The sequence below is a fragment of the Syngnathoides biaculeatus genome, chromosome 5, assembly GCF_019802595.1.
Source record: "Syngnathoides biaculeatus isolate LvHL_M chromosome 5, ASM1980259v1, whole genome shotgun sequence".
Classification (NCBI taxonomy): Eukaryota; Metazoa; Chordata; class Actinopteri; order Syngnathiformes; family Syngnathidae; genus Syngnathoides; species Syngnathoides biaculeatus.
This window is the reverse complement of record NC_084644.1, coordinates 15,620,632-15,648,276: the sequence shown is the minus strand read 5'-3', so window position 1 is coordinate 15,648,276 and position 27,645 is coordinate 15,620,632. Positions and strand designations below refer to the sequence as shown.

The window sequence follows — 27,645 nt, the reverse complement described above, 5'->3', positions numbered from 1 at the left end:
AGAACTGGGGTTCAAACCCATGCCCCACCCGTGTCTTCTCCCCGTGGCTGCGAGGATTTTCTCCGGGCACTCCGGTTTCCTCCCACATCCCCAAAACATGCATTAATTGAAGACTCTAAATTGCCACATGGTGTAAATGCAACTATTGTCTGTCTCCATGTGCCCTGTAAATGGCTGGCAGCCAGTTCACGGTGTCCCCTGCCTCCTGCCCGAAGACAGCTGAAACAGGTTCCAACACTTCCGCGACCCCCGTGAACTTAAGTGGTCAGAAAATGGATGGATGGATATTTGGCTGGAGTTACTTTTGTTCTTGCCGTTACATGAATTAGAATTTTAAAGATCTAATCCAGAGGACCTGTATTTTATCTTTGTATCACACAAATGTAGCTAATTTTTCATAAAAAATATTTTAAAATTCTTAATACAACAGCTAAGAAATAAATTAGCGTCGAAGTGCATTTTTTTGCAATCCGAATGCCTCCGATGGCTGTTTCAAACCGAGGCGCTGTAGAAGCTGCTTCCGTGTGACGTCACATCTAGACAACCCCAGTAAAGCATATACAGACATACACACTGCGAGTGGGATCTAGTGGAGAAGTTTTTATGGAATGCTCTGTGGAAGAGATAGGAACTGAAGAGGACAAATTCTCTAATTCTTCCCACGTTCGAAAAACATCCCATGCAGGTGCAATTAAACCATATATGTCCGAACCTGAGTTGACGAATGCAACACAAGGACAGGATTCGCCGAGACCTGACGAAGTTGACGTGGAACTTCGCACCCACACTTGCCTCTTCCACTCTTCCTTCATCAACTTCTCAAAGTATTCTTTCCATCTATTTAGCACACTCCTGGCACCTTCCAGAATTTCTCTTTCAACTCTAGGTCACATCCTACCTGTGGGGCATAGCCGCTAACCACATTATACATAACATCCTCAATTTCAAATTTTAGTCTCATCACTCGATCTGATACTCTTTTCACCTCCAAGACAATCTTAGCCAGCTCTTCCTTTAAAATAATCCCTACTCAATTTCTCTTCCCATCTACTCCGTGGTAGAATAATTTAAACCCTGCTCCTTAAATTCTAGCCTTACTACCTTTCCACCTGCTCTCTTGGATGCACAGAATATGAACCTTTCTCTTAATTATCATGTCAACCAACTCCTGAGCTTTTCCTGTCTTAGTACCAACATTCAAAGTCCCTACACTCAGTTGTGGGCTCTGTGCATTCCTCTTTTTCTTCTGACGATGGATCCGGTTTCCTCCTCTTCTTTGTCTTCGACCCACAGTAGCTGAATTTCCACCGACGCCCGCCAGGTTAGCAGTGCCGGGGGCGGGCGTTGTTAACCCGGGCCACAACCGATCCGGTATGAGATTCTTTAGATCAAGGCTCATATTTGTTTGGCACAGTTTTTACGCCGGATGCCCTTTCTGACGCAACCCTCTGCATTTATCCAGGCTTGGGACCGGCCTACAGTTTGCACTGGTTTGTGCCCCCATAGGGCTGCATTTTAAGCAAATAATAAATATAGTTCTTAAATGATTTAATTCTATAAAGTAGTTAAACCATACATGTATTTCTACTATGCAGTTTATTATCAGGAAAAGCTTAAAAAAAAAAAAACTTTAGGCTTGGAACGCTTTATTTCATTTTCCATTCATTGTAATGGAAAAACACGCTTTGGTTTTTCGAACGTTTCAGTTTTCAACCGGCCTTCTGGAACGGATTGCGTTTGAGAACCGAGGCACCACTGTACAGGTACTCTGTATTATATTTAAGATTTATCTTTCAGCCTTGGCCTCCCTTACAATTTGTTTTCTTTTGCTGTACAAGGGTGTTCATTGTTTAGATTATAACAATACAATATCTTGGAATGAACATTTAGTTGCAGGAAGTTGGTGCCAAGATGAAAGGCACAAACTTTAAGGTACTCCAAGGTTGAGGCAGTGAATCAGTCACAGGAATTTAGGGGATTGTGGTCTTTATTTACTCACTTGATGATGTTGACTATTAATGTAAAATGCTCATCTTTGTTAAAAGGCAAATCATTCACATTTTGTAAGAGTCATTATAATGCAATAATTGATAGCCATCTCAAATCGATTAAGAATACTTTCTTAAAATGCCCACCATCTTGCTGAATTGCATTTCTTTACAATCAGTGTACAAGAAGCAAAGTTTTAATCAGGAAGTGATACTGATACGGAATGAAATAGCAACACTATATGGTTTGCTTGTTTGGGCATACTGTATACTGAAGTACAACAGGAGGAAGTGGACCATGAGCATGTTTAGCATCCAAAAACATGGGGTTACCAAACTTTTGTTTTATGGAAATACAAAGTTGAGTAAAAGAAAGGAGATGACACAAAGCTGCATAACTTTCTTTCAAGGACACCACAAGTGATTTATGGAAGTTCTCCTACAGATAAGACAAACGCGCACACCTCACTAGTTTAGAAGGAAGCACAGCAACCACAAGGACCACAAATGCAGCAATTTCCAAAGCAAATTCCCAACCGACATGCGGGTGTAAACTGGAGTGTAGCTCTGACGGAGAAAACACATTACCTAAAAAGATGGCAGATGTAAAACAATAAACAAGATCCCATAAGACCATCCAGGCAAAAGTCACAAGGTTGGCATGGAATAAACTGATCCTACGCTCAACTAATGCCCACAGTACATTTAAGAAAAGGACTGGAAAAGCATTAACCTAATTACCTTGAGTAGCACAAAAATATTAAAAGTGGCATCTAGATTTACTGTGTCCATTGTGAATTGTGTTGCAATACACTCGCACGTGTAGAACATTAAAACACTTGTTCTCTCCCCCCCCCCCCCCCCCGTTAAACATGCTTCATTTTGAGACCCATTTTTACAAGTTTTCCTTTACAGGCTCCAAAATGTCTTGTAGATGAAAATAAAAATAATGTTTTCCGGTGTGTAAACACTGCCTGAAATTACATGCAAGGTAAGAGAGGTGTGTGGTGCAGTAATACACTTTTGGAGAATTTGAATAAATGTGACTGTTTACAACCGAAACAGATAGATAAGAGCTTAACCACAATGAGAGTGTAAATACAGGGATGATCAAACAATTAGTGTTTGAACCAGAGCGACCTAATAATTCACTGTGATAAACTGTAAAGACTAAACAATAAACTGTGACAAAAACATTACTGTTTCAAATTATGAGCTGCATTACTACCCTATTTAAATATGGGTACGAATCGTGCGAATTTGTTTTATATGTGGCTGACGACCAGTTCACGGTGTTCCCTGTCTTTCGCCCACACTCCAGGATACTCATGATTTCTGCGGGGATCTGCAGTGTAAAAATGGATGGATGCATTTGATAAAGCTAAGATAATTCACTGTCTTACTGGTGTCTTCTTCGCATTTTGTGCTGGCAGACATCCATTAATGCAACATGAGCATTCGCATAATTACTTAAAATGAATGGATGTGTTATTGATACCATCCATCCATCTTCGGTCATGCTTATCTTTACTAGGGTTGTGGGCATGCAGGAGCCTATCCCAACTATCTTCGTGCGAGAAGCAGGGTACACCTTGAACTGGTTGCCAGCCAGGGCACATAGAAACAAAAACTATTCGCACTCCCGTTTAGATCTACAGGCAATTTAGAGTCTCCAATCAACCTACTGTGCACGTTTTTGGGATGTGGGATTAAACTGGAAAAAAATAATGCAGGGATGGGGAAAACATGCGAACTCCACACAGGCGAGGGGGGGGTTTGAGCCTTGATGTTCAGAACTGTGAGGGGATGTTTTAATCAGTCATTCACCATGCGACGTTACGGACACCATGCCTAAAAATGTATTATGTTGAGGTGTTTATATTCCTCACCATAATTTCTTGTGTATAATGCACAATTTTTTTTAAACAAATGTCACGTCAATAGTGCATATTATGTATAAGTACTGAGGTACCTCTACTTCCGAGATTAATTCGTTCCAAAAAGTCATTTCGTAACGTGATTTTTTTTTCATAAGTATAAGCGCTTTTTACATGGAAATAGCCTAATTCGTTCCAAGCCTAAAAAAATAATGCATTCAAAGTACATAATCTAAAGAATAATAAAAATTATGTTCATTTACCCTTGGTGTTGGGCAACTATGCGAAGAGAAGGGTGAATGACAAGTAAAAGTCATCGTTGGGGATGTAGGATGAGGCAAATGTTTGTCAGCTGAGAGATAACGTACGTATGAATGTACGCATGCACATAATTTCATTCCACGAAAGTTTCTTGGGGTCCATGATGAAGAAAGATTAATAAATGTGCAAAAAAAGAAAAACAAAAAAAAACTCAGGAAAAAGTTTTAACTTTACCAAGGTGTGCTAGCGTGTGCAAGCTCTAGTGTCTGATTTGATGATGCTCGGGTGTCGAAAGGAAACAAAAAGCATCATGGGTAAAGACTGAAGTCCCTCCTAGCCAATGAGATGATATGGTGTTAGCCAATGGGAGAGTAGCTCTATTGCTCCACACAAACCAAGACACAGGATGTTTACATTCAGTGGAATTTGGGAGCTGCGAAGAGCAGCACCTATTTTTTTCTTTTGTATCATGAATTTTTCTTCGTAACAAGAGACAATATTTTTCCAAAGGCGTTTCATAACCTGACCAACTGTATAGGGAAAATGGAAAAAAACTTTCCTAAATGTATGCTGCTAACTAGAAGTCATGAAAAAGCTGTACGCTTTCATTCCAATATGCCAAAACCCGCCTAGAGTTAATAATAAAGCTGTACCCTTTCATTCTTATATGGCACCAACACCTAGAGGCTACAAAAAAGATGTAGCCTACACTTTTATTCCAATATGACAGGGTAATTATGATTGCACAATATGTATATTTGTGCTCATAAGTTTACATACCCTGGTAGAATTTGGGAAATGTTTTTCTGAGATACAACTAACAACTGAACAACAACTGCCATTCATTTCTTTACATTTTCATTACAGTTAAGTATTTATTTATTCTTGATGATGCTTTTCTACAAAGCCCTTAAAGTAGGGGTGTCAAACAAATGTTTGGCGTGGGCCACATTGTAGTCACAGTTTCGCTCAGAGGGACGTTTTGACTGTGAAACCCTGAAAAGCTTGTGCCTCATCATATTTACACAATAAATTTATGAACTAGTTTTAGAATCAGAAATCAAGGGTAATGGGTTTTTCCAACTATTGTCTGTGTTGAGCACACAATTCTTGCAACGTCTCAAAGTTTTTATTTTGTTTTCGCATTTATGATATGACAATTTGAAATCATGTAAGGTGATACAAATGATTTGCCTTTGCTGGCCACGTAAAATCATCATCAAATAGAAAAAGGAAATGTGTTTCTTATTGTAACGAGAAACTTTCTTATTTGAATCTTAATCTAAGTTTCTTGCTAGAAGAGAAACTTTGTTACATTGACAACTTTCTTGGTACTATGATAAAGTCTGTTGTTTGAATGAGAAATGTCTACCCGTGAGTGGTGGCTTTATTACCTGCTAGCAGTAGCTTCCTATGTTCGGGTAGCCGTACCGTAGCTAATTTGCAACTTGCTTCCAGCACATGTCAGATGCGAGAATGGCAACAGAAGAGGATTTGCTCTCTTTTCTCAAAACAAGGAATATACCTGATAATATGATCGACTGACTAAAACAAGATAAGGTAAGTAGAAATTGTAAACTTTCATAATACAATAGCAATATAGGGTATATAATAGTTGACCCATATTTGCTACTGTGTGAGCGCGTGTGTAAATAAGATACCACTCACAGGTAGGTAGACAGTTTGCAGTAGCGTGGTATGTGGAAACAGGGACGAACGATGAGTATGTCACCACAGGATGTGAGTAAAATGGACCAATCATGAGATGATCTCCGCGGCTTTCTCCGTACAGCAACTTTTTTTTTACGTATGCGTGGCAAGCTACACAGAGGGGTTGCAAGGGCCAATGCGTAGGTCACGTGATTCAATGCGGATGTTGTTAACAGCGGTGAGTAAAAAATGGCCTTTGTTGAGTAACACAACTTAAATTTGAACCCTACATGGCTAAAACATATTTGAAGTTTTCAGTGGTGGTATTGCCTAATGCCATGTTTCACTCCCAAATGTATTTTTTGCAGGACCACTACGTTACCTGCTGCTGTTCGGCCATGGAGTGAATGGAGCTGAAGGATGGGTGGGTATGCGTGTGCTGGCTGGTCATGGCTGGCTCAGCGAGGGAGAAGCCCTGGGCAGTAGAGGAGGAGGAGGAGGTGGAGGTGGGCGGACATCCTGAGCTGCTCACACCTGAAAAGACAAAGGAAAATAGAGACATGCTTAAATAGGGAATCCCCAACCTTCTTTCTTTGTCTTAATTCCTAAAAGTTAAACTCATTTATGTCCTGAAAATAAATCATCTTTGTTATTCACACACAAGCAACTGTTAAATTTGTTCATAATTTTGGTTTATGTAAGCGATTGTCATCATGGACTGACTTTTTTTTTTCTTTTTTTTTGTGGGGGTTTGTCATGTTTTTGTGTCAAAGATTCAATGTAAAATCTAGGAAAGGCAAGTGTGGCCAAGCAGCCAAGCACAGGTAGTTGTCCTGCACACCACCAACTGATTGTCCACACATAAAGAGCACATCTGTTGTATCCTGTGGTTTTTTTTTGATGTGATGAGGGGCAAGACTTGATGCCTGAATCCAATTGCCAACAACTTGATGAACACAATCGGCTCCATGATTGAAAAACAAAGGTCTCCTTTTGCTGGAGGTCCGGAACTAACTGATTTAATAGGAAAATATCAGCATGCATACATAAACAGTGGAAAAGAAATGTAGGATCTCCTCAATATCCAATCCAGTCATACAAGCTAAGAGCAACGCAGTAAATATAATCAACCCATGAGAAATAGTGTGTATGACGGTTTTGTTTTTTTTTGCACATTTAAATGTTTCAAATCATAAGAGGCTCAGTGGTTAGAGCACTGGTTTGGTAAACCAGGGGCTGTGGGTTCGTATCCAACTGGGGCCTCCACTCCCTGAGAAGGGTTGCGTCAGGAAGGGCATCCGGCGTAAAAATTGTGCCAAACATATATATGCGTTCATCTGAGATAACACGCTGCGGCGACCCCGAAAGGGACAAGCCGAAATAAACACACAACTGTTTCAAATCATAAAGTCAGTTTAAAAATCTCAATTACTGACACAAAAAAATACAAAATGCAGTTTTTAGAGATTTCTTCTACTAAAGTAAAAAAAAAAACAACAAAAAGGCTAACAGACCAGGACTATATTTATGTGGAGGCTACAAAATCTTAGAAACGCATCACACAACGAGGCAATTCAACAACATATGAGAAAGAGTGAATGAAAACTATCAGTGTCAAAAATGTTTCAAAGCCATTTCCAAGGCTTTGAGACTTCAAAGAACCATGGTCAGACCAATTATCGAGAAAGAAGAAAAGTAGGAAATGTGGCGAAACCTCCCAAGAGCAGTAAACCAACCAAAATGACAACCCGTCCCCCATAAAAGGGATCGAGGCTCTTGGCGGGATGTCCTGCTACCCCCGCCCTCCGTGAATTTTTAATTTTAACAAATTAAGCCATTTGGAAGACTGGATTACGGCCATGCTACCCTGAAAACGCCTGATCTCGTCAGATCTCGGAAGCTAAGCGGGTTTGGCCCTGGTTAGTACCAAGGAATACCAGGTGCTGTAAGCTTCTGTCTCCGGCTAAATGCAGATGGGTTGTGTCAGGAAGGGCATCCGACGTAAAAAAATGTGCCAAACAAATATAAGTTCATCTAAGATGACACACTGTGGTGATCCCTAACGGGACAAGCCGAAAGTAAAAGAAGAAGAAGTAATTTGGAAGACTCTGAAGCCTACAATAAGGCAATATCAACAAATTTTCTTCACAGAAAAAAATCTTCACACCCCTCAAGTTCATGTTGATGTTTGCCGTGTCGGTGATTTGATTGGCGATATAGGTCCATACTGATAATGATTGGTTGATCGGCTTTAATGTCAGAATTTGCTGATTATGACATCAATTATGTCAGTGATCGGCTCCGCAAAAGAGATTTAGTCAGCGTCACCATCGTCCCCACAAATGCATATTTGAATATAAAAGCATGTTTATTTTCAGCCTTCTTGCGTGTCTTTTGGCACATAAATATGACTTTCAATAAAGATATAAAAAGAAATGTCAGAAGAGACAAGACAGTCGGAAGAGACAACACAAAATGCCTGGATTAGACTACAAGACAAATTTGCTCATTTGCGATTGCACTATACCAGTGTACCCTTGCTACAACGCAGTTCACTTAACGCAGCCTCGCTATTACACTGATTTTTTTTTTTGTTTGTGTGTAATTTTTTACAGTGGAGCAGGCTTTGTTTTTGCACATTGTGAATGCACATTGTGTTCTGAATCCTGATTCACTAAGAGAAACCCGCATCATGTGCTGCATCCCGATTGCCTAAGGCCACTGTGCTCAATGCGTTGATCGCGATCGTTGATTGTGAGGCAGTTTCGGTTGATCGCGACGGCGAGCCGAGAAAAAAAAAAAGACATCAGCAATTTTTTTTTTCAAAGTTAAGCTCACCGCGCATGTGCAAACAATAACAATACATGAAAACACGCTGTCAGTGAGATCCCCCATATTTTAAGCTCTCACTTAAGAAATTTTAACATGACATGGATGCTGCAGTAAAGAAGACAAAAACGTATCACTTTCATACAGAATGGGAGGCGGACAACTTTTTCACAATGCCATTTTCGAAGTGAATTTGCCTCATCTGCCAGTGTTGGGAAATGTGGGGCAGCATTTGTGAACTGTTTAAAGAAAATATGACACCGACATTCCCCCGAAAAGCAAGCTGAGAATGATAAAAATGAACGAACTAAAATGCCAATTGGCAGCACAGCAATCACTTTTCACACAATATAGTTCAACAGCGAAAGGCGCCACTGAAACATTGTTTCCAGGTTCGTCACATCATCGTTAATAACAAGAAGTCCTTGCAAGACGAACTTTTAAAAATAAGGCGGAAATATTATCTTCAATAAAACCTCTGCAGCTGTAAAACCGCAGTGAAGCGATGGCTGATGTGTGGAAGGTTGTGGGTGTTTCTCACTGCAGTTGGACAAATCCACTGCAACGCTTTCGCACGATTGTCTACGTCGACGCAGCAATACTGTCACGCTGGCTATCACAACAACAACACAGCCTGGGTGTGCATTTAAATTCGTATGGTGTTTAGTGATCATCAACATGAACTCAGATAGTTATAAAAAATGTTGTGTTAATTATGTTGTGTAATATTGCCACATGCAGTTATAGAAGGCACAAAAACGTACATTTACACATAAAGAATCCTCAATATACTTTAAAATAAATGTGTTTTGCATTTTTGTAGTGGGTAGATCTTTGAGATTTGGTCATTCCATTTCATCATTGGTCATTGTAACAAAAAAAAAAAAAAAAAGTCCTCCCCGCTAATATTCTGTGGAATAAGTTGGTCAAAAATTACACAGCCACCTCTCCAATTCCACACTTCCACATTTTTCATCCTGTACAGTGTCTTTCTAACTTACCCCTTACTAATCATTGCCACATACTGGTCCTTCACACTTGCCTCTTCTACTCTTCCTTGTCTTACATTTTCCTCATTCATCAGCTTCTCAAAGTATTCTTTCCATCTACTTAGCACACAACCGGTACCAGTCAACACATTTCCATCTCCACCCTTAATCTCCCTTACCTGCTGCACATCCTTCCCATCTCTATCAGTCTGTCTGGCCAACCTTTAGAGATCATTTGCTCCTTCCTTCGTGTCCAACCTGGTGTACATGTCATCATATGCCTCTTGTTTAGCGTTCGCCACCTCTACATTTGCCTTATCTCCCATCTCAATGTATTCCTTTCACCTCTCATCAGTCCTCTCAGTGTCCCACTTCTTCTTCACTAATTTCTTTCCTTGCATGACTTCCTGTATTTTGGGGTTCCACCACCAAGTCTCCTTCTCCCCTTTCCTACAAGAAGACACACCAAGTACTCTCCTGCCTGTCTCTCTGATCATCTCGGTTGTAGTAGTACACTCTTCCGGGAGATTCTCCTGCCAATCAAGAGCATGTCTCACCTCTTTCCGGAAGGCCGTACAACATTCTTCCTTTCTCACCTTCCACCACATGGTTCTCTGCTCTACCTTTGTCTTCTTAATCTTCCTACCCACCACCAGAGTCATCCTGCACACCACCATCCTATGCTGTCGAACAACATTCTCCCCTACCACTACCTTACAGTCAGTAACCTCCTTCAGATTGCATTGTCTGCACAAAATATAATCCACCTGCGTGGTTCTACCTCCGCTCTTATAAGTCACTGTGTTCCTGCCTTTTCTGGAAAAAAGTGTTCACAACTGCCATTTCCATCCTTTTTGCATAGTCCACCACCATCTGTCCCTCAAAGTTCCTTTCTTGGATGCCGTATTTATCCATCACTTCTTCATCGCTCCTGTTTCCTTCACCAACATGTCCATTACAATCTGCACCAATCACAACGCTCACTCTCTGTCTGGGATGCTCAGAACTACTTAATCTAGTTCCTTCCAGAATTTCTCTTTAAACTCTGTTACATCCTACCTGTGGGGCATAGCCCCTAATCACATTGTACATAACACCCTCAATTTCAAGTTTCAGCTTCGTCACTCGATCTGATACTCTTTTCAACTCCAAGACATTCTTAGCCATTCTTCCTTTACAATAACTCAATTTCTACAACCATCTACTCCATGGTAAAATAATTTAAACCCTGCCCTTAAACTTCTAGCCTTACTCTCTTTCCACCTGCTCTCTTGGATGCACAACATATTAACCTCTCTCTGAATTATCATGTCAACAGACTCCTGAGCTTTTCCTGTCATAGTCCCAACATTCAAAGTCCCTACACTCAGTTGTAGGGTCTGTGCATTCCTTTTCTTTTTCTTCAACCCACAATAGCTGAATTTCCACCGACACCCTGCAGGTTTATGGTGCTGGGAGCGGGCATTGTTAACCTGGACCACAACTGATCCAATATGGCAGGGGTCGGGAACCTAAGGCTCATGAGCCATACCTGGCTCTTTTGGTGGTTGCATATGGTTCGCGGAGCCCTCGGAATGGAATACTCTACATGTGATTTGTGTCATGCAGAGAAGGTTTGTCCTAGTGGGGTTGCTGTAGTTAGGTGTGGGAGGCAGCGCAAATGACGTAGAGACAGTTTGGCCTAGTGGGGTTGCCGTAGTTTTTGTGTGGTCGTTGATGTCCAGAGGTGCAGAAGGGTCTATCACTGACCGCGTCGGGACAATTAATTATGGAAACGCTTTTGACAAAGGTCACTCAAAGAAAAAAATATGAGGAGTACTGAAGTTTTCTACAAGAATGGACAGCCTTTGTGGAGAGGGAGGGTTCTGCTGTGTGTTTAAATTCACGGATGGGGAGTATGCCAAAGCATTCGCAGTTGACATTGCCAATAAACATTTTGGCAAGACAAAAACAAGATAATCAAACGAAGGAAGAACTGTTCACCATTGTACCAGCATGATGGCAAATTAAATTGAATTACGTTGAAAATGAACGGATGGAAGTCTCAACGCCTGCGTGACGCTTAAGCTGACGATGTATGAAATCCAAAGCCATCAGCAAAACTGCAGCACAACCTGTCGCATTAATGGTAAGAAGTACGTTTGTCATCATTGGTGAGGAACAGTGGAACAATGTTATTTAAAATTATTCAGAGACTTATTGAAATCTTTTGTACTCTAAAAGTGTTTTCTCAATGAATTCTTTAACATTGCCTGTGGGAGGGCCAAGGGGGTTGGGTGGATAGCTTTTTTTAGGTCCTGTTCGGCTGTTATGTCAGGCAGAAAGGAGGATCTGCATCCTTTTTATGACGTAACAGTTTCACCGCGTTACAGTTGAGTTTTTAATCTGCCGTTGTGGTTACTTAGAATTCTAGAGGATTTTTTTTTTGAGAACCAGTCGATCAGTCAAACAGAAAGTTTCTCGAGGTGAGTGAAAAAGGCAGACAAAAGACAAAGCAATAACTACAAACAACATGAAGGAAACAAGTCCTTTTAAAACAGTATCTCGACCAATGAATGTAAGTGTTGTATGGGGGAGTAGTGTGTACTGTGAGAGGACAGACCAAGGACAGGAGAAGCATGGATAATAAGGGTCAAGTGACTGTGTGAAATATAAAAGCCTATAGGATTATGTGTGTATGAGTGAGGGGATGCCGAAGCAATTTGCATACTCTGATTCCATTTTCTAAGCTTCTTATCCTCACAAAGGTCGCGGCTTCAGGAGAAAGGTGGACTGCACCTTGAACTGGTCACCAGTCAGTCGCAAGCCATGTATCAACACCATCAGTGACCGAGAATCGATCCCACTCTTTCTTCTTTATAGTCCCAACATTCAAAGTCCTTATACTCAGATATAGGCTTTGTGCATTCCCCTTCTTCTTCTTCCAACTAATCTGCTTTCCTCTTCTTTTTTGTTTTCAACCCACAGTAGCTGAATTTCCAAAACCTTGCAAGTTAACGGACGTTGTTAACCAATCCTTTATGGGACTCCTTAGATGAATGGTCATATTTGTATGACAAAGTTGTATGCCGGATGCCCTTATGCAATCATCTGCATTTATCCAGGCTTGGAACCGGCCTACAGATTACACGGGCTTGTGGCCCCGTAGGGCTGCATTATTATTATATTTTTTACATACTCGACAAACAGAGAAGATTCTGAAGCTGTTGCGGGCATACTTATTGCCCCCTTGCTAGGTGCCTGTACTTTGAGGTTTCCCTTCTTGGAGGACAGGGTAGCTTACCTTCGCCTTCAGACTATGGTTTGTGGCGATGTACCAAATGGCAACTCAGAGCACCCATACTTTTTGGAGTCTTGCAGGGCGTGCTGGCTCCCGCTCCTGCTGAAGATGTCCTTATTCTACTGCGAGACATCTGCAGTTGCATTGCAAGTTCTCTCATTTAGAATTCATGGAGGGGTCTGAAATTTTTATCGGAGGTGCATGTCCACTGTGAGAGAGATAATTTAGAAAAAGAAAAATCCAGAAATCACGATGTATGATTTTTTAACAATTAATTTGTGTGATACAGCTGCAAACAAGTATTTGAACACCTGAGAAAACCAATATTAATATTTTGTACAGTAGCCTTTGTTTGCAATTACAGAGGTCAAACGTTTCCTGTAGTTGTTCACCAGGTTTGCACACACTGCAGGAGGGATTTTGGCCCACTCCTCCACACAGATCTTCTCTAGAACAGACAGGTTTCTGGGCTTTCGCTGAGAAACATGTAGTTTCCACTCCTTCCAAAGATTTTCTAATGGGTTTAGGTCTGGAGACTGGCTAGGCCATACCAGAACTTTGATATGCTTCTTACGGAGCCACTCTTTGGTTTTCCTGCCTGTGTGCTTCAGGTCATTGTCATGGTGAAAGACCCAGCCACGACCCATCTTCAATGCTCTGACTGAGAGAAAGAGGTTGTTCCTCAAAATCTCACAATCCATGGCCGCGGTCATCCTCTCCTTAATACAGTCTTCCTGTCCTATGTGCATAAAAACACCCCCAAAGCATGATGCTACCACCCCCATGCTTCACATTAGGGATGGTGATCTTGGGATGGAACTCATCATTCATCTTCCTCCAAACACGGTTAGTGGAATTATGACCCAAAAGTTCCATTTTGGTCTCATCTGACCACAAAACTTTCTCCCATGACCCCTCTGTATCATCCAAATGATCATAGGCAAACTTAAGACGGCTCTTGAAATGTGCTGGTTTAAGCAGGGGAACCTTCCGTGCATGCATGATTTCAAACCATGACGTCTTAGTGTATGGCCAACATTCCCCTTGGAAACGGTGGTCAGACCTCTTTTCGGGTCATTGACCAAGTCCTGTTGTGTAGTCCTGGGCTCATTCCTCACCTTTCAATGAATCATTGAGACCCCACGAGGTGATATCTTGCATGGGGCTATACTCCGATTGAGATTGACGGTCATGTTTAGCTTCTTCCATTTTCTAATGATTGCTCCAACAGTGGACCTTTTTTCATGAAGCTTCTTGGCAATTTCTCCGTAGCCCTTTCTAGCCATGTGGAGTTGTACAATTTTGTTTCTGGTGTCTTTGGACACTTCTTTGGTCTTTGCCATGTAACAACTTTGAGTCTTACTCATTGTATGGGGTGGACAGGTGTCTTTATGCAACTAACAACCTCACACAGGTGCATCTGATTCAAGATAATACATGGAGTGGAGGTGGCTTTTTAAAGGCGGACTAACAGGTCTTTGAGGGTCAGAATTCTAGCTGATAGACAGGTGTTCAAATACTTATTTGCAGCTGTATCACACAAATAGATCGTTAAAAAAAATCATACATTGTGATTTCTGGATTTTTCTTTTTAGATTATCTCTATCACAGTGGACATGCACCTACGATGAAAATTCCAGACCCCTCCATGATTTGTAAGTGGGAGTACTTACAATATAGCAGGGGGTTCAAATACTTATTTTCTTCACTGTAAATGTGCTCTGCTGTAGAACATTTCACATCGATAAGAGATTATTCGAGCTACATACGAGTGTTTTGTGAGTAAATATGAGTAAAAAAAAAAATGCTAATCAGAATGTTCAAATTTGAATGAAAACAAGTCAATACACGTTTTCTTTACTCTGACAAGTGCTGCAGTGCCTCTACTCAATTCCACCACCGTGTTGATCTTACTGCAAATTACTTCTGCGCATACACATGTTGTGACTTCACTGAAATCTCGTTAAAGTTTGCTTTGAAAAAAAAAAAAAAAAAAAAAAAAAAAAAAAAAAAAAACACAGTTCTCCACTGAAAGAGGTTCAGGCACAGATACCACGGAAGTGTTATCTCCCACAAAAAAAGGGGGATTGTGGTGTGGTTGCAGACTTAGAGAGAAAGGGGAGAAAGGAAGTTTCTGTAGAACAGCATGGCTTGACAGTCAGAAATCTAGCTAGTAAGTTGCCAATTTGGTCCAGTCAATGAGGATTTATGGCATCGACGAGCAAAACACACAAAAAAAAAGAAAAAAAAAAAAAACAACTTGGCATTCTACCTGTGGGCAAAATGTCGGCAAGGGATCCTTGTTAAATCTTCCCTTTTCTATATATGGAGATGCAGCTAAACAGTCTCAAGGCAACTCCTGCTGGTTTAAAATTATCAAATTGGATTTTTCCTTTTTGGACTACTATTCTGCAACAGTCCAGGGAGAGAAAAAAAATTGATTCAGGATTCACTCGTGTATGATTGTTACAAAGCGTGAGTGGGGCTATAAACCTTGAATCCCACCACTTGTGAAACTGTATAATTTTATGATTACATTGTACTAACAGTATAGGCTCCAGCACTCCCCACGACCCTCGTGAGGATAAGCGGCAAAGAAAATGGATGTATGGATGTACTAACTATTTCCTTTTTAAAGCTTGTGAAAATGTTAGAGGATATCACAAATGACATGCAAAAATGCCAAAAAGGCATCAAGCCGAAATGCTCAACAAATGGCGCTGAAGACATAGCAACTGTTTCTTGTGAAATTGTTCCCACTTGAAGAGAGAAAGACTTGTGTTGTGAACCTTATAAGACAAAAACCTGCAACTGAAACCAAAAGTCAATAGCTGTGTATCTATACCACATGCCAACATCTCTATAATGATCATCGAGGTATTGAACTTATAAGTATCACTTAAAAGAGGTCTCCAGGTTGGTCCACCAACATTATAGGCTCGACAGTACCATTACATATAATCTACAGCAGGGGTGCCTGAACTTTTTTGCTCTAAGATCTACTTTTCAAGCAGCCAACCTCCAGTTTCAACTATATGATTGTGTGTTGCCACTTAAATAATAAGTGCCAAAGCTTACCAATGTAGTAGGTGCATCATAATGACTGTGAAATTTATGGTTATTAAAAATATAAGGTATAATTACAAGTGTATAAAAGTATTGTTGATAAGAAGCTCATTGACTTTGCGTGTAATCAGCAGGAACATGAGCATGCTTTTACAAAGCCTTTCGCCATTGAGTTTGCTTATCCTATCACTTCAACATGGCAGTAAAGCATGCTCATAAGTGGTTTCTTATCTGCTGTGTTGTAAAGTAAGAGTACTCTCCAGTTACAAAGGCTTTATGCAAGCAAGCCCAGGGCTTCAAACTTGCCTACAACTCAGACTAATAGACCAACATGGTGTAAAAGCCACTGCACATGTAGTCGTCACCAATAATTATACTGTATAATGAAGTTGAGTCTGAATTGATTATGGGATGATCATGCTCATGGCAGCAAGATAATGGTCGAGAGCAGGATTTTGATTTGATCGGATTTTCATTGTTGCTGTTGTTGTTATGCTGAATTTGAATCTGAAATCCGTTATGAAGTAAAACCAACAAACAAAATAATATAAAAACAAATCACATATATATATATATGAATAATGACATTTTAAAAAATATGGCAATATTTGAAAACTGTCACATTTTTCATGGTCAATATATTCTCAATGGCACAAGATATTTAAAACTTTCCATTTGGGAATTACGTACTTGAAGAATCAGGTTCTCTGAGGATTCTGTTGAGATGGTATCCATCTTAAGTTAGTTCTACTGAAAATCTGATGAAAATATTGCACTTTCTTTTTCAAATGATAAACGTTAAAGTCTGTCCCATGGTGGTAACTATTACACATTGTGGTTTATGTTTGTGAAACATTATGTGAATAGGGGGAATGTACCTACATCATAAAATCACGTGATTTTTATTGATGCGCTATGGTCAAAATAAGGTCAAACAAAGCATTGTTGAATGTTAATTCCGTTAAGATTAAATGAAAATATGTCTGATAGCATGACACCCAGAGTTTTGTCTGATACTGTTAAACATTTAGAAGATGATAATAAAAAAAAGGTACATGGAAAAATTAGAGACACTTGGAATAAAGGACACATTTTTAATGCCAAAGTTCATGTTTTCTCCAAGTGACTGTTAATTCGCTTCGCTATCTTGGAAAGCTGAATATACACATGCATCTGGTGAATAAGTCGTTGAGATTTACACTGAAGAGTTTGAAAGCTTATAAAAGTCAGGAAGCATACAAATACTTCGTTGCTGGATGGGTCATCGATGTCGTGTCCTGTAGAATTGAACGGAATAAGTCTCATCTTGTGATGTCAAAGGTAAGCTGCAACTTGCAATACGAGATCTTGTAATTTTTATTTACTATACCATAGTGTAATCCAACTTGCATAAATCAGGGCATTAAATCTTGCTATAATTTTAAGTTATTGCCAATATAGAAGGCCTCACGATTTTTTCACACTGACAACAAACCTAACTGGAGTGTTTGAATCTCAGACTTTATTTTTCCTGTAATGAAGCAAAAAGTATTCATAGAGTGATGTTGCTGTTTTTTAAATATTATAATCATCCATATCCCGTTTGTGGGAAAAAAAAATTAGGACAGGGAGTCATGTTTATCTCCGTAAACCTCTCTGTGACAGACGGTTTATTATTATTTTTAAATACGCATTATTCTCAAATTTCAACTTGGCATTTTCACTACTTCTTTATAATATGAAATTGAAAAGAATAATTCCGATCTGAAATGAAAAAATCACTACATTGACTTGTATACCGTTGGGCTCCATCCATCCCGTTTAGTTGCTGAAATACATCGATCTTTTCAGGTGGTATCCTATAGAATTGTCATGAGCAAGGCTGGACGACAGCCAAGAACAGCGTGGCCTGACCATCGCTCCAAGTGGTTTCATCTCTGACACCTGTCGCCAGTCACAGCTGTGTGCATTCACGTCATCTTCCTCTAATCCTTTTTTTGGAACCCATTTGGCCATGTATCCGGACCCTCCGCTTGGCGGCCAGAGGAGACGCCCAATCAGGGTGCTGCCTGGCGCCTCCCGCTGTGCGTTGACCAAGACAGCCAAGCCATTGTAGACTATGGCCCACTCCGTGCTGACAACCAAGCCACAGGGGCACACCGCTTCTGCTCCAGCGACGGCCAGGACGCAGCCACGTGTCGCCAGCTATTGAGCCTCAGCTGACCTCCACGGTGGTGACAGACCCGCTGCCAAGCCATGCTCACGTCACGGCGGCGAAGGCTCGTCGGCTGGCTCACGTTCCTGCCCAGGCGGCGGCGACATCACTGTCCCCTTCGTTCCAGTACCGGCGGTGACAGGTATTCGGCTGTCTTACTTTTCTGTCTAGACGGCGACTGGCCCGCGGCCGCCCCCTGCACCTGCTTCGAAGGTGACCGGTACGCGGCAGCCTCACGCTCCTGTCTTAACGGCGACCGGCACGAGGCCGCCTCACACTCCTGTCTCGATGGCGACCGGCACAAGGCCGCCTCACGCTCCTGTCTCAGCGGCGACCGGCACGAGGCCGCCTCACGCTCCTGTCAGCAGCGACAGATATTCTTCTGTCTCATGTTCCTGTTTCGACAGCGACAGGTGTACGGCCACCTCGCCCCTGTCTCGACGGCGAACACCCTGCGGCCTCCTCACGCCCCTGTCTCGATGGCGGCCGCCTCCCTCTTCTGCTTGAATGGCGACCCGTCCACGGCCGTCTAATGACTATGCTTCAAGGGCGACCAATTCCCGGCAGTCAGAGGACCACGCCCCGGCAGTGACCGATCCTTGGCCGGCCCCTGACCAAGCCTCGGTGACTACCAATCCCTGGCCGCCTCACAATCAAAACTCAGCGGCGACCGATCCACAGCCATCTTACGACCAAGCCTCGGTGGCGACCGATCCGCGGCCACCTACCGACCTAGCCTCGGCGGTGACCATTCCACGGCTGCCTAACAACCAAGCCTCGCCGGCGACCAGTCCCCGGCCGTCTCACGACCAGAACTCGGCGGTGACCGGTCACTGGCCGCATCATAACCAAAACCTAGCGGCGCCTGACCCACGGCCACCTCACAACCAAGCCTCGGCGGCGACCGATCACCGGCCACCTCACGACCACGTGCTGGAAGGTCTTCATCCGGAGCAGTTGCCTGCACCTGTTTGGATCCTGCTTCGTCTTTGGGTTCCTCCTCGAGGACATCCTCCCGAATCGCTCCATAGCCGACCTCCTGACCTGCTCAGCCGGATGCCTCGTTTTGGGTGGCCTGGCCGGCCACCAGACGGACTGGGGTTGGGGGATTTTGTATATGGACTTAATGATCTTCATTTTGGAAAAGGCTGACTCACACACAGAAGTGGAACCAAATAATGCAATCAAAAAGGTATATTTCCTCATGTTGGGATACTTTAGCTCTGTGAGTAACGTTTCATAACTGCAGTGAGAAACACTCACAATCTGTCCTTCCACATTTGCTGGCCTAAATTCTCAGCCATGGCTTCACAGAGCCGTGTAACTGTTCTTCTTGTCGGCTGGAGAGCCTTGATCATAGATAATATTGCTGCCTTATTTTTAAAGTCCTGGAACAATGCGTCACCTCCAATGATTACCTCTTCTACCACCTCTGCTTCCTGGAAGGACTTCTTATTCTTCACGATGATGTGACTCACCCGTAACGAGTGAAAAATAACTGCTGTCTGGACAACTGGTATTTTAGTCACTACGGCCCTCTTTCTTAGCTTGTTTTTAGGTGGGAAATTATTATTGTATTTTCCATGTACGATCCTAAATGGCATTCCATAGTTCCCTTCTATGCGATGGGAGACTGGTAGATGAAGCATACACATTTCGAAAACGTCACCGTGAAAAAATACTCCTCTTCGTATTCCGCATAAAAGTAAGTTTTTTCTCGTCTTAATTGGTACAGCTCCCCACTTATTTTTATACCTTCTCTTATGGTTAAGAGAAATCACAGAGATAAAATTGGAGCTAACTCACAACCTTGTTAGAGCTGACATCAGTAGTGCCATTGTTTGTGCAATGACAATGCCTTTTCGCGCTGCTATTCACGCATGTGCGTGACCTAGGTGTTGGATTAATTGGACATAGTTATGTCATATTTACTCTTGTTTGGTTTTAAATGCTCTTTTTCTTAATAGTACACAGCGCTCTGGTATTCTTTTAATGCTTCTTGTTTGAATGTTTGAATAATATGATGTAATGGAGAAATACGCACTAACATTACGTCCGGGAAAGCGCTCGACTACAGGGACGGAGTCGTCACGACCAGGATGATGAAGATGACATCACAAGATAGACACGGAGAGAGGACGTCACAAAGATGCAACACAAGCACTCGGCGCGTCAATGAAGGATGCGCCCCGACTCGTTTCTCTTCATTTGCTTCAGATACTTTGTTTACCACCTCACGTTTGCATTGCATGTAACATACTTGCTTACGATTACGTTGTTTATCGCGTTTGCTGTGTTTGTTACATTTCAGACTGCCAAGTAAATAAAAACCGGTCACGTGGAGAAGTGATTGTAACGGGTTGGAGATTGTGAAAGAAACACATCCCACATTATCCTCGAACACGTCACTAAAGGAGCTGTCTGTGACTGTAAACCTGACCCTAGGTGTCAGAAAAATTTGGATGTAATCGATTATCCACACACACACATATACATCAGGGATGAGAATGACCAATTTGGAAAAACACTGAAAATGTCTGTTGCGGGGTGGGGTGGTGGTGGTGGGGTGGGTGAGTCGGGGGGTGCAGTTTCCTCCTGGATATTTTTTGGTCCTCACGGAAGACAGTGTACAGCACCTTGTCGGGAATGTCCACTTTTTGTACGTGTTCGGTTGGACATGTTGATAGTGTTTTCAGTCCTATCTGCACGGTTACACTTTTTTCAAGCCATGGCCATCTGAAACAGTTTTCGATTCCAGTATCCTTGTCAATTGCCCTTGCTCGATCTTCATCCTTTTTTTCTAACACTTTGGCCATTGTAAAACTTTGAACACACCGTCGCTCAGTCTGCGCTAAGTCCCACGCGCCATTACTTGGCAAACTAACAAGTTACACTGCGATTTCTGAGAACCGAGAACACATGTACATGGCAATGGTGAAACTCGATTAACCACTAACACGATTGGATCGTTATACTGTATAACTCTGTTGTCCAATCTAGTAATCTGCCGCAAACAAGTTTTAATATTAATGTCGCAAAATGTAAATATTTACACTACCGAGCAAGTTAGAACAGCATATGATAGTCGTGCTTGTGCTAGCACTAAGCTGAACTTGCAGCTCGGAGCCCACCACCGAGAGGCAGGCGCACGATACCCGCCCCCCAGCCCCCCTGAAATTTTCTCAACGGATCTCGAGAATGGTCATTTTGGTCTGAAAAAGTCGAAAATTGTCATCCCTGATACATACAATAATTAATGTTGCATGTTTTTGGGATATATATATATAAATATATATTTGGCTGCACTATGGAGCAGCTGGTAGAGCGTTGGCCTGACAGTTCTGAAGTCCCGGGTTCAATCCTGGACCCGCCTGTTTGGAGTTTGCATGTTCTTCCCGTGCCTGCGTGGGTTTTTTCTGGGCACTCCGGTTTCCTCCCACATCCCAAACCCATGCAACATTACTCGACACGCTAAATTGCCCCTAGTTGTGATTGTGAGTGCAACCGTAGTCTGTCTCTATGTGCTCTGCAATCGGCTGGTTCAGAGGTGGGCTCTTGCCCATTGACAGCTGGGACAGACTCCAGCATTCCCTGTGACCCTTGTGAGGATAACCCGGAAAGAAAATGAATGGATATATATATATATATATATATATATAAACAAAAAAAAACACACACACACACATACAGTGCCTTGTGAAAGTATTCGGCCCCCATGGAACTTTTCAACCTTTCGCCACATTTCAGGCTTCAAACAATTTTTTGTCAAGAATTAACAATAAGTGGGACACAATTGTGAAGTGGAATGAAATTTATTGGCTGTTTTATACTTTTTTAACAAATAAAAACCTGAAAAGTGGGGCGTGCATTATTATTCAGCCCCATTACTTTCAGTGCAGCAAGCTCACTCCAGAAGTTCAGTGAGGATCTCTGAATGATTCAATGTTGACTGATGATGAGAAACAGAATCCATCTGTGTGTAATCAAGTCCCTGTATAAATGCACCTACTCTGTGATAGTCTCAGGGTTCTGTTTGAAGTGCAGAGAGCATCATGAAGACCAAGGAACATACAAGGCAGGTCCGAGATGCTGTTGTGGAGAGGTTTAAAGCCGGATTTGGATACAAAAAGATTTCCCAAGTTTTAAAGATTTCAAGGAGCATTGTGCAAGCATTCATATTGAAATGGAAGGAGTATCAGACCACTTCAAATTGACCAAGACCCGGCCGTCCCTCTAAACTTTCACCCCGAATAAGGAGAAGACTGATCAGAGATGCAGCTAAGAGAACCATGACTACTCTGGATGAACTGCAGAGATCTACAGCTGAGGTGGGAGAGTAGGACAACAATTAGTTGTACACTGCACAAATCTGGCCTTTATGGAAGAGTGGCAAGAAGAAAGCCACTTCCCACAAGCCACCTAGGAGACAAATCAACCATGTGGAAGAAGGTGCTCTGGTCAGATGAAACCAAATTCGAACTTTTTGGCCACAATGCAAAACTATATGTTTGGCGTAAACGCACAACACATCACCCTGAACACACCATCCCCACTGTCAAACATGGTGGTGGCAGCAACATGGTTTGGGTCTGCTTTTCTTTAGGAGGGACAGGGAAGATGGTTAAAATTGATGGGAAGATGAGTGGAGCCAGATACAGGACCATTCTGGAAAAAAAACTGTTGGAGTCTGCAAAAGACCTGAGACTGGGACCAACACAACATTGATGTAAAACATAAAGCCAATTCTATAATGGAATGGTTCACAAAAAAAAAAACTATCCAGGTGGTGTTAGAATGGCCAAGTCAAAGTCCAGACCTGAATCCAATCAACAATCTGTGGGCAAAGCTGAAGACTGCTGTTCACAAACGCTTTCCATCCAACCTCACTGAGCTTGAGCTGTTTTGCAAGGAAGAATGGGCAAGAATTTCAGTCTCTCAATGTCCAAAACTGATAGAGATATACCCCAAGCGACTTGCAGCTGTAATTGCAGCAAAAGGTGGCGCTACAAAGTATTAATGTAAGGGGGCCGAATTGTATTGCACGTCCCACTTTTCAGGTTTTATCCATTCGGAGCTGGATAATTTTGGCGCGAGTTTCCTAAATCTGAAAAAAATGCCTATGTCTCGTTTTGAAAACAAACTCTTCAAATGTTACTCATAAAATAATGGTCTTTTACTTGTAAAGCTACATGAATATGCATACTTTTAGTGAAACAAGACATACAAAAGAAAACACCAAATATGAGATTGAGAGATTAAGGACCAACTTCTTAATATAAAAAAAAATAAAATAAGTGTTATCCAGTCAAAGCAATCATAGCAGGCTATACTGGGCCTTTGGGAAAGAGATATTAGGAGGCCAGAATTAGATCTGCATACACCCAGTTTGTGGTCATGAGCTGCTGGCTTTGAAAACACAATTCATGTCTCTCTAGAAAGGAAAACTAGTTTCACAATGGCAACATAGAATGCGTTTTTTAAAAAATTTTTAGATTAGACGCTCACAGAGTGCACGTAAGAGTAATTGTTTCTTTGCCTTCTTTCATTACATTCAGAAGGCTACATTGGTCAAAAAAAGAATTAGTTATAAATTAGTGTTCTGTATTAGTGAGAATTATGAAACATATATAAAACCATTCATATGTAGAGAGCGTATGTTTTCATGTTCAGTGTTTGTATGATAATGCAGAGCAAAAAAATGTCCAATCACTGCCGCTGAAATTCAATGAGGTGGTGCCCTGGGTCCTGGCCTGCTTACAGATATGAAGCTGCCGGAAAGAGAGAATATCTGCCTAGTACTGAGAGATCAGGACCGTCTCTTTAAGAGGCTGAGAAGCACTCAGAGAACTTCCTCACTCTCACAGCCCCCTTCTTGCACCGGCATTGGTTGGGCCCCTCGCTTTCTCCATCAGCTGATTTGCTGCTGGTATCTAAGGACTGGCCAGCCAGCACTCTATAAATAAACTCTGTGCTGTCTCAGCAACCAGCCTACAACACTCATGAGCTACCTCTCTTCTCCTGCTATGCAAGAATTGTCCAATAAAAAGGCTGGCTCTCAGAAGCAGGCTTATAGACTTTCCCCTAGCAACTCAACCCAGGCTACCCTAAAAGCCACTCTCTCCTCCCCCTTTCCTTAATCATCCTTCCTGCTTTCTCAAACCTCATTTCCGTCTCTGCATTCTGTCTTTTTACCTATGCCTATCAATAAAAGCGCTTTTTCCTCACTTCAGTCTTCTCTCCTACCTCACTTCACAAAGTAGCTTCCTATTGATTACTTTTTTCCATAACATTATACAGTGTTCCCAGTTTCGTTATTCACAGGGGTGTAAGGAACATAACTCCCACAGATAATGAGAATGTGTAAATAATGGATGCAGTATTAATATACCTACATATAATATGTACCTTATTGTTGCAGCTATAAGGTGCACTTAAAAGTCTTGAATTTTCTCCAAAATGGACAACTACCTTATGTGCACAATTGTTGATTCACTTCTCATATGTAATACACTTGAACACAATAGTTACACTGTTAGCATGCATGCCAGCACGTGGTTTTAGCATGTATGTAAGCTACCATGTGATGGCGTTCACAAGGCTGAGAGAATAGTTGCATTTTACAGTTGAAAGTAGAAGAAGCTTACATTGCTCCACACACTGCTTGTGTAGGCAGGTCATTACTGACGATGTTGTACACATTCATATTGTCACATCGAAAGTACAATTATCACGCTGTACAGCAAACAGATGAGCAGAACTAGCAATTAATAATACAAATAAAAGAATGACTCACAAAATAATTGACACAAAACATCACTTTAAACGTTATTTACATGCTCCCGGCATGCTTTACAGCGCTCCCAGCATGCTTTGCGGAACTAAAGACCTCTATAGTGAAATGCAATTGTACACGTGCTGGCATACATGCTGACAGTGTAACCAGTATGTAATTATACTATATCCATTATTTGCGGATTTTCGTGATTCGCGGGGGTGTAAGGAACATAACCCCCCGGAACCATGCGGGAACACTGTATAACACTACTGGACTTAAGTTTCAGTTGATATACAGTATACACTGTATTAGTGATGTGCAGAAATGAAAATTCTTGGCTGAAATCCAAAACTGAGGAACCCTAGGCCAAAAACTGAAAGCTTCATCTCGTCAGTCCATTTACTGTATTTTTCGGACTATAAGTTGCAGTTATTTTCATAGTTTGGCCGGGGGTGGGACTTATTCTCCAGAGCGACTTATAAGTGAAATTATTCACACATCATTACATACATAAATCCACTTTCCAAGTCGCTTATCAATTATTATATCGATTCGGCTCGACGAAGTATGGGTTTCCTTAATAACCAAAACCATCCTGTCGGGATTCAGAAAGGCTGAAATATGCTAGTTGTAACTGCAACTGATGATGAGTCTGACGTAAGCAACGTAGAGGAGGAAACGACACGTCTTCTACCTCTGGAGTTTGCGGACTTGTTTAGAAGTGACACCGAGGATGAAGATTTCATTGGATTTTACTTACTGGGTATTTGGAGTGACAGAGATGGTTTTGGTAAACTTCTTAGTATGTTATTTATGCTACAGTTATCGGAATAACTCTTAATATGTTATGATAACATACCAGGCATGTTCTCAGTTGTGTCATGTAACGTAAGCATACTGTTCAGCCAGTTGTTGCCTCTATTCTGTTTTCATTTTAAATTGTTCATCATTTAAATTTTAAATGTCTGTTCTTGGTGTTGGATTTTATCAAATAAATTTACCCCAAAAATCAGATTTATACTCCAGTGCGACATATATGTTTTTTCCTTCTTTTTTATGCATTTTATGGGTGGTGCAACTTGTACTCGGCGACGTAAAGTCTGGAAAATACGGAAATATTCTGATTAAAGTCTTGGGAATCATTCAGGTTTTTTTTTTGTTTTTTTTTTGCAAAAGAAAGAGGAGCCTTTATGTTCTTTTTGGTCAGCAACGCTTTTCACTTTGGAATACTGCCATGCAATCCTGCACACATATTTGTTACTTTGACAGCGCTGGCTTAGGAACAGAAACGGTTAGCAAAGATCTTCGCTACTGTTGTAGATAAGGTTGAAAAAAATCAAATGACTTGATTTCTGACATCTTGGCAGTAAAACATCTGGATCTCTAGATTGCGTGGTTGATTTTAATTCATATTTTGCATGTTTACTGAGGCACCATAGAGCCAATACAATATCGCGAATGCTGGAAAAAGTTGGTTTGATAAAATGCAGGACCTTTAAGTACTATTATCTGTTTTATACAGAGAGGCAGCCAAGGTGTGTAGGACAATATTGCCAATAGTTCTCCGCCCAGGCATTCCTAAACAGACCGTGCAGCCAAGCTCCAGCAAGCTTGCTATACCATTCCTTCACTGCCAGGCCTGTTTACATTTGTACTCAAAATTGAACAGATTGGACGAAGTTACAATATGTTAAATGATCAGTCCAGATTCTGGCAACGGTAGCTGTATCATAAAGAAAGTGAAAAAGAGGTGAAGAACGCTGCGCTGATTGGTCGATTGATAAATTAGCATCTTTTGGTGTTGGTGGTGTGATGGTGTGGGACAGCATCTCCCTCGGGAAAAATGTGGCTTATCATTATTGTAGAAAACATCAATGTAGAGAGATCTGAGACTGCAACAAGTGACGATACTAAATGTCCATGGTCTGGGGCCACTCTCTATCCATCAAGATGACAATGCTCACCCTCACAAAACAGGGTTTGATCAGAGCCACAACCCCAGAATTTATAAGTGGAGAGGATGATATAGTCTGCTACCTGTCCTGACACTAATGAGATCAGTTTGGGTGTGGTGTGTATGCCAGTGTGACCAACACAACCACAGACCCAACTTGAAATTAATGCTATCTGAATTATCGGAAGACCAACCGCACAGCGGTAAAACATGGGTGATAATCAGCAGTAAGAGGAAGTGCAAAGCTGTTGCAGATTAGTATGGTTCTTCAACATGCTACGAAATAGGCTTGTCATGATAATTTTTTCAAGATGATATATTTTCCCAAAAACTATCCCTATATGTGGTATTGTTTTTTTTAATGCCTCTGAAATCATGGGAAAAATGGCTGATTATTTTTTATTTATTGTAATTTTTTTATTCATTATCATTATTATAATAGAATTTTCTTTTGTGTTTCTATTTAAATGTTTTTCTTTACTCTGTGATATTAATCCCCCTGGGTCTGAAATAAAGAATAAAGAGCTGCAAGACCTTTTGGTTTCAAACATATATTTTGATTTTGGTGCATCATTAGTCCCAACATTACATCCAATTGTACATCAAATGATTTCTAGTAAGACTGTCACTCCCAAAAAGTTTTACAAGTTGATTATTCCAAGAAAAAAAAGAGAAGACACCTTTACTTGCAGAACTTGAAAAGTGGGTGGGTTCAAACAAAGGTTCCTCTGACCTGAGTGTTTACGGTACATTTTTGTTGCTGCTTCATGTTCAACTACATG

General features: G+C 41.4%; 1 protein-coding gene across 11 annotated transcripts in view; it reads right to left on the bottom strand.

The window, feature by feature from the left end:
- Positions 1-27,645, bottom strand: part of dyrk1b (dual-specificity tyrosine-(Y)-phosphorylation regulated kinase 1B) — a 124,613-nt gene that overhangs the window by 23,341 nt on the left and 73,627 nt on the right. For all 11 annotated transcript variants that reach the window (XM_061821061.1, XM_061821062.1, XM_061821063.1 and 8 more), the window contains one exon: positions 6,159-6,310. In XM_061821061.1, coding sequence (XP_061677045.1) covers positions 6,159-6,310 — 152 coding nt within the window. The remainder of the gene's footprint in view (positions 1-6,158; positions 6,311-27,645) is intronic.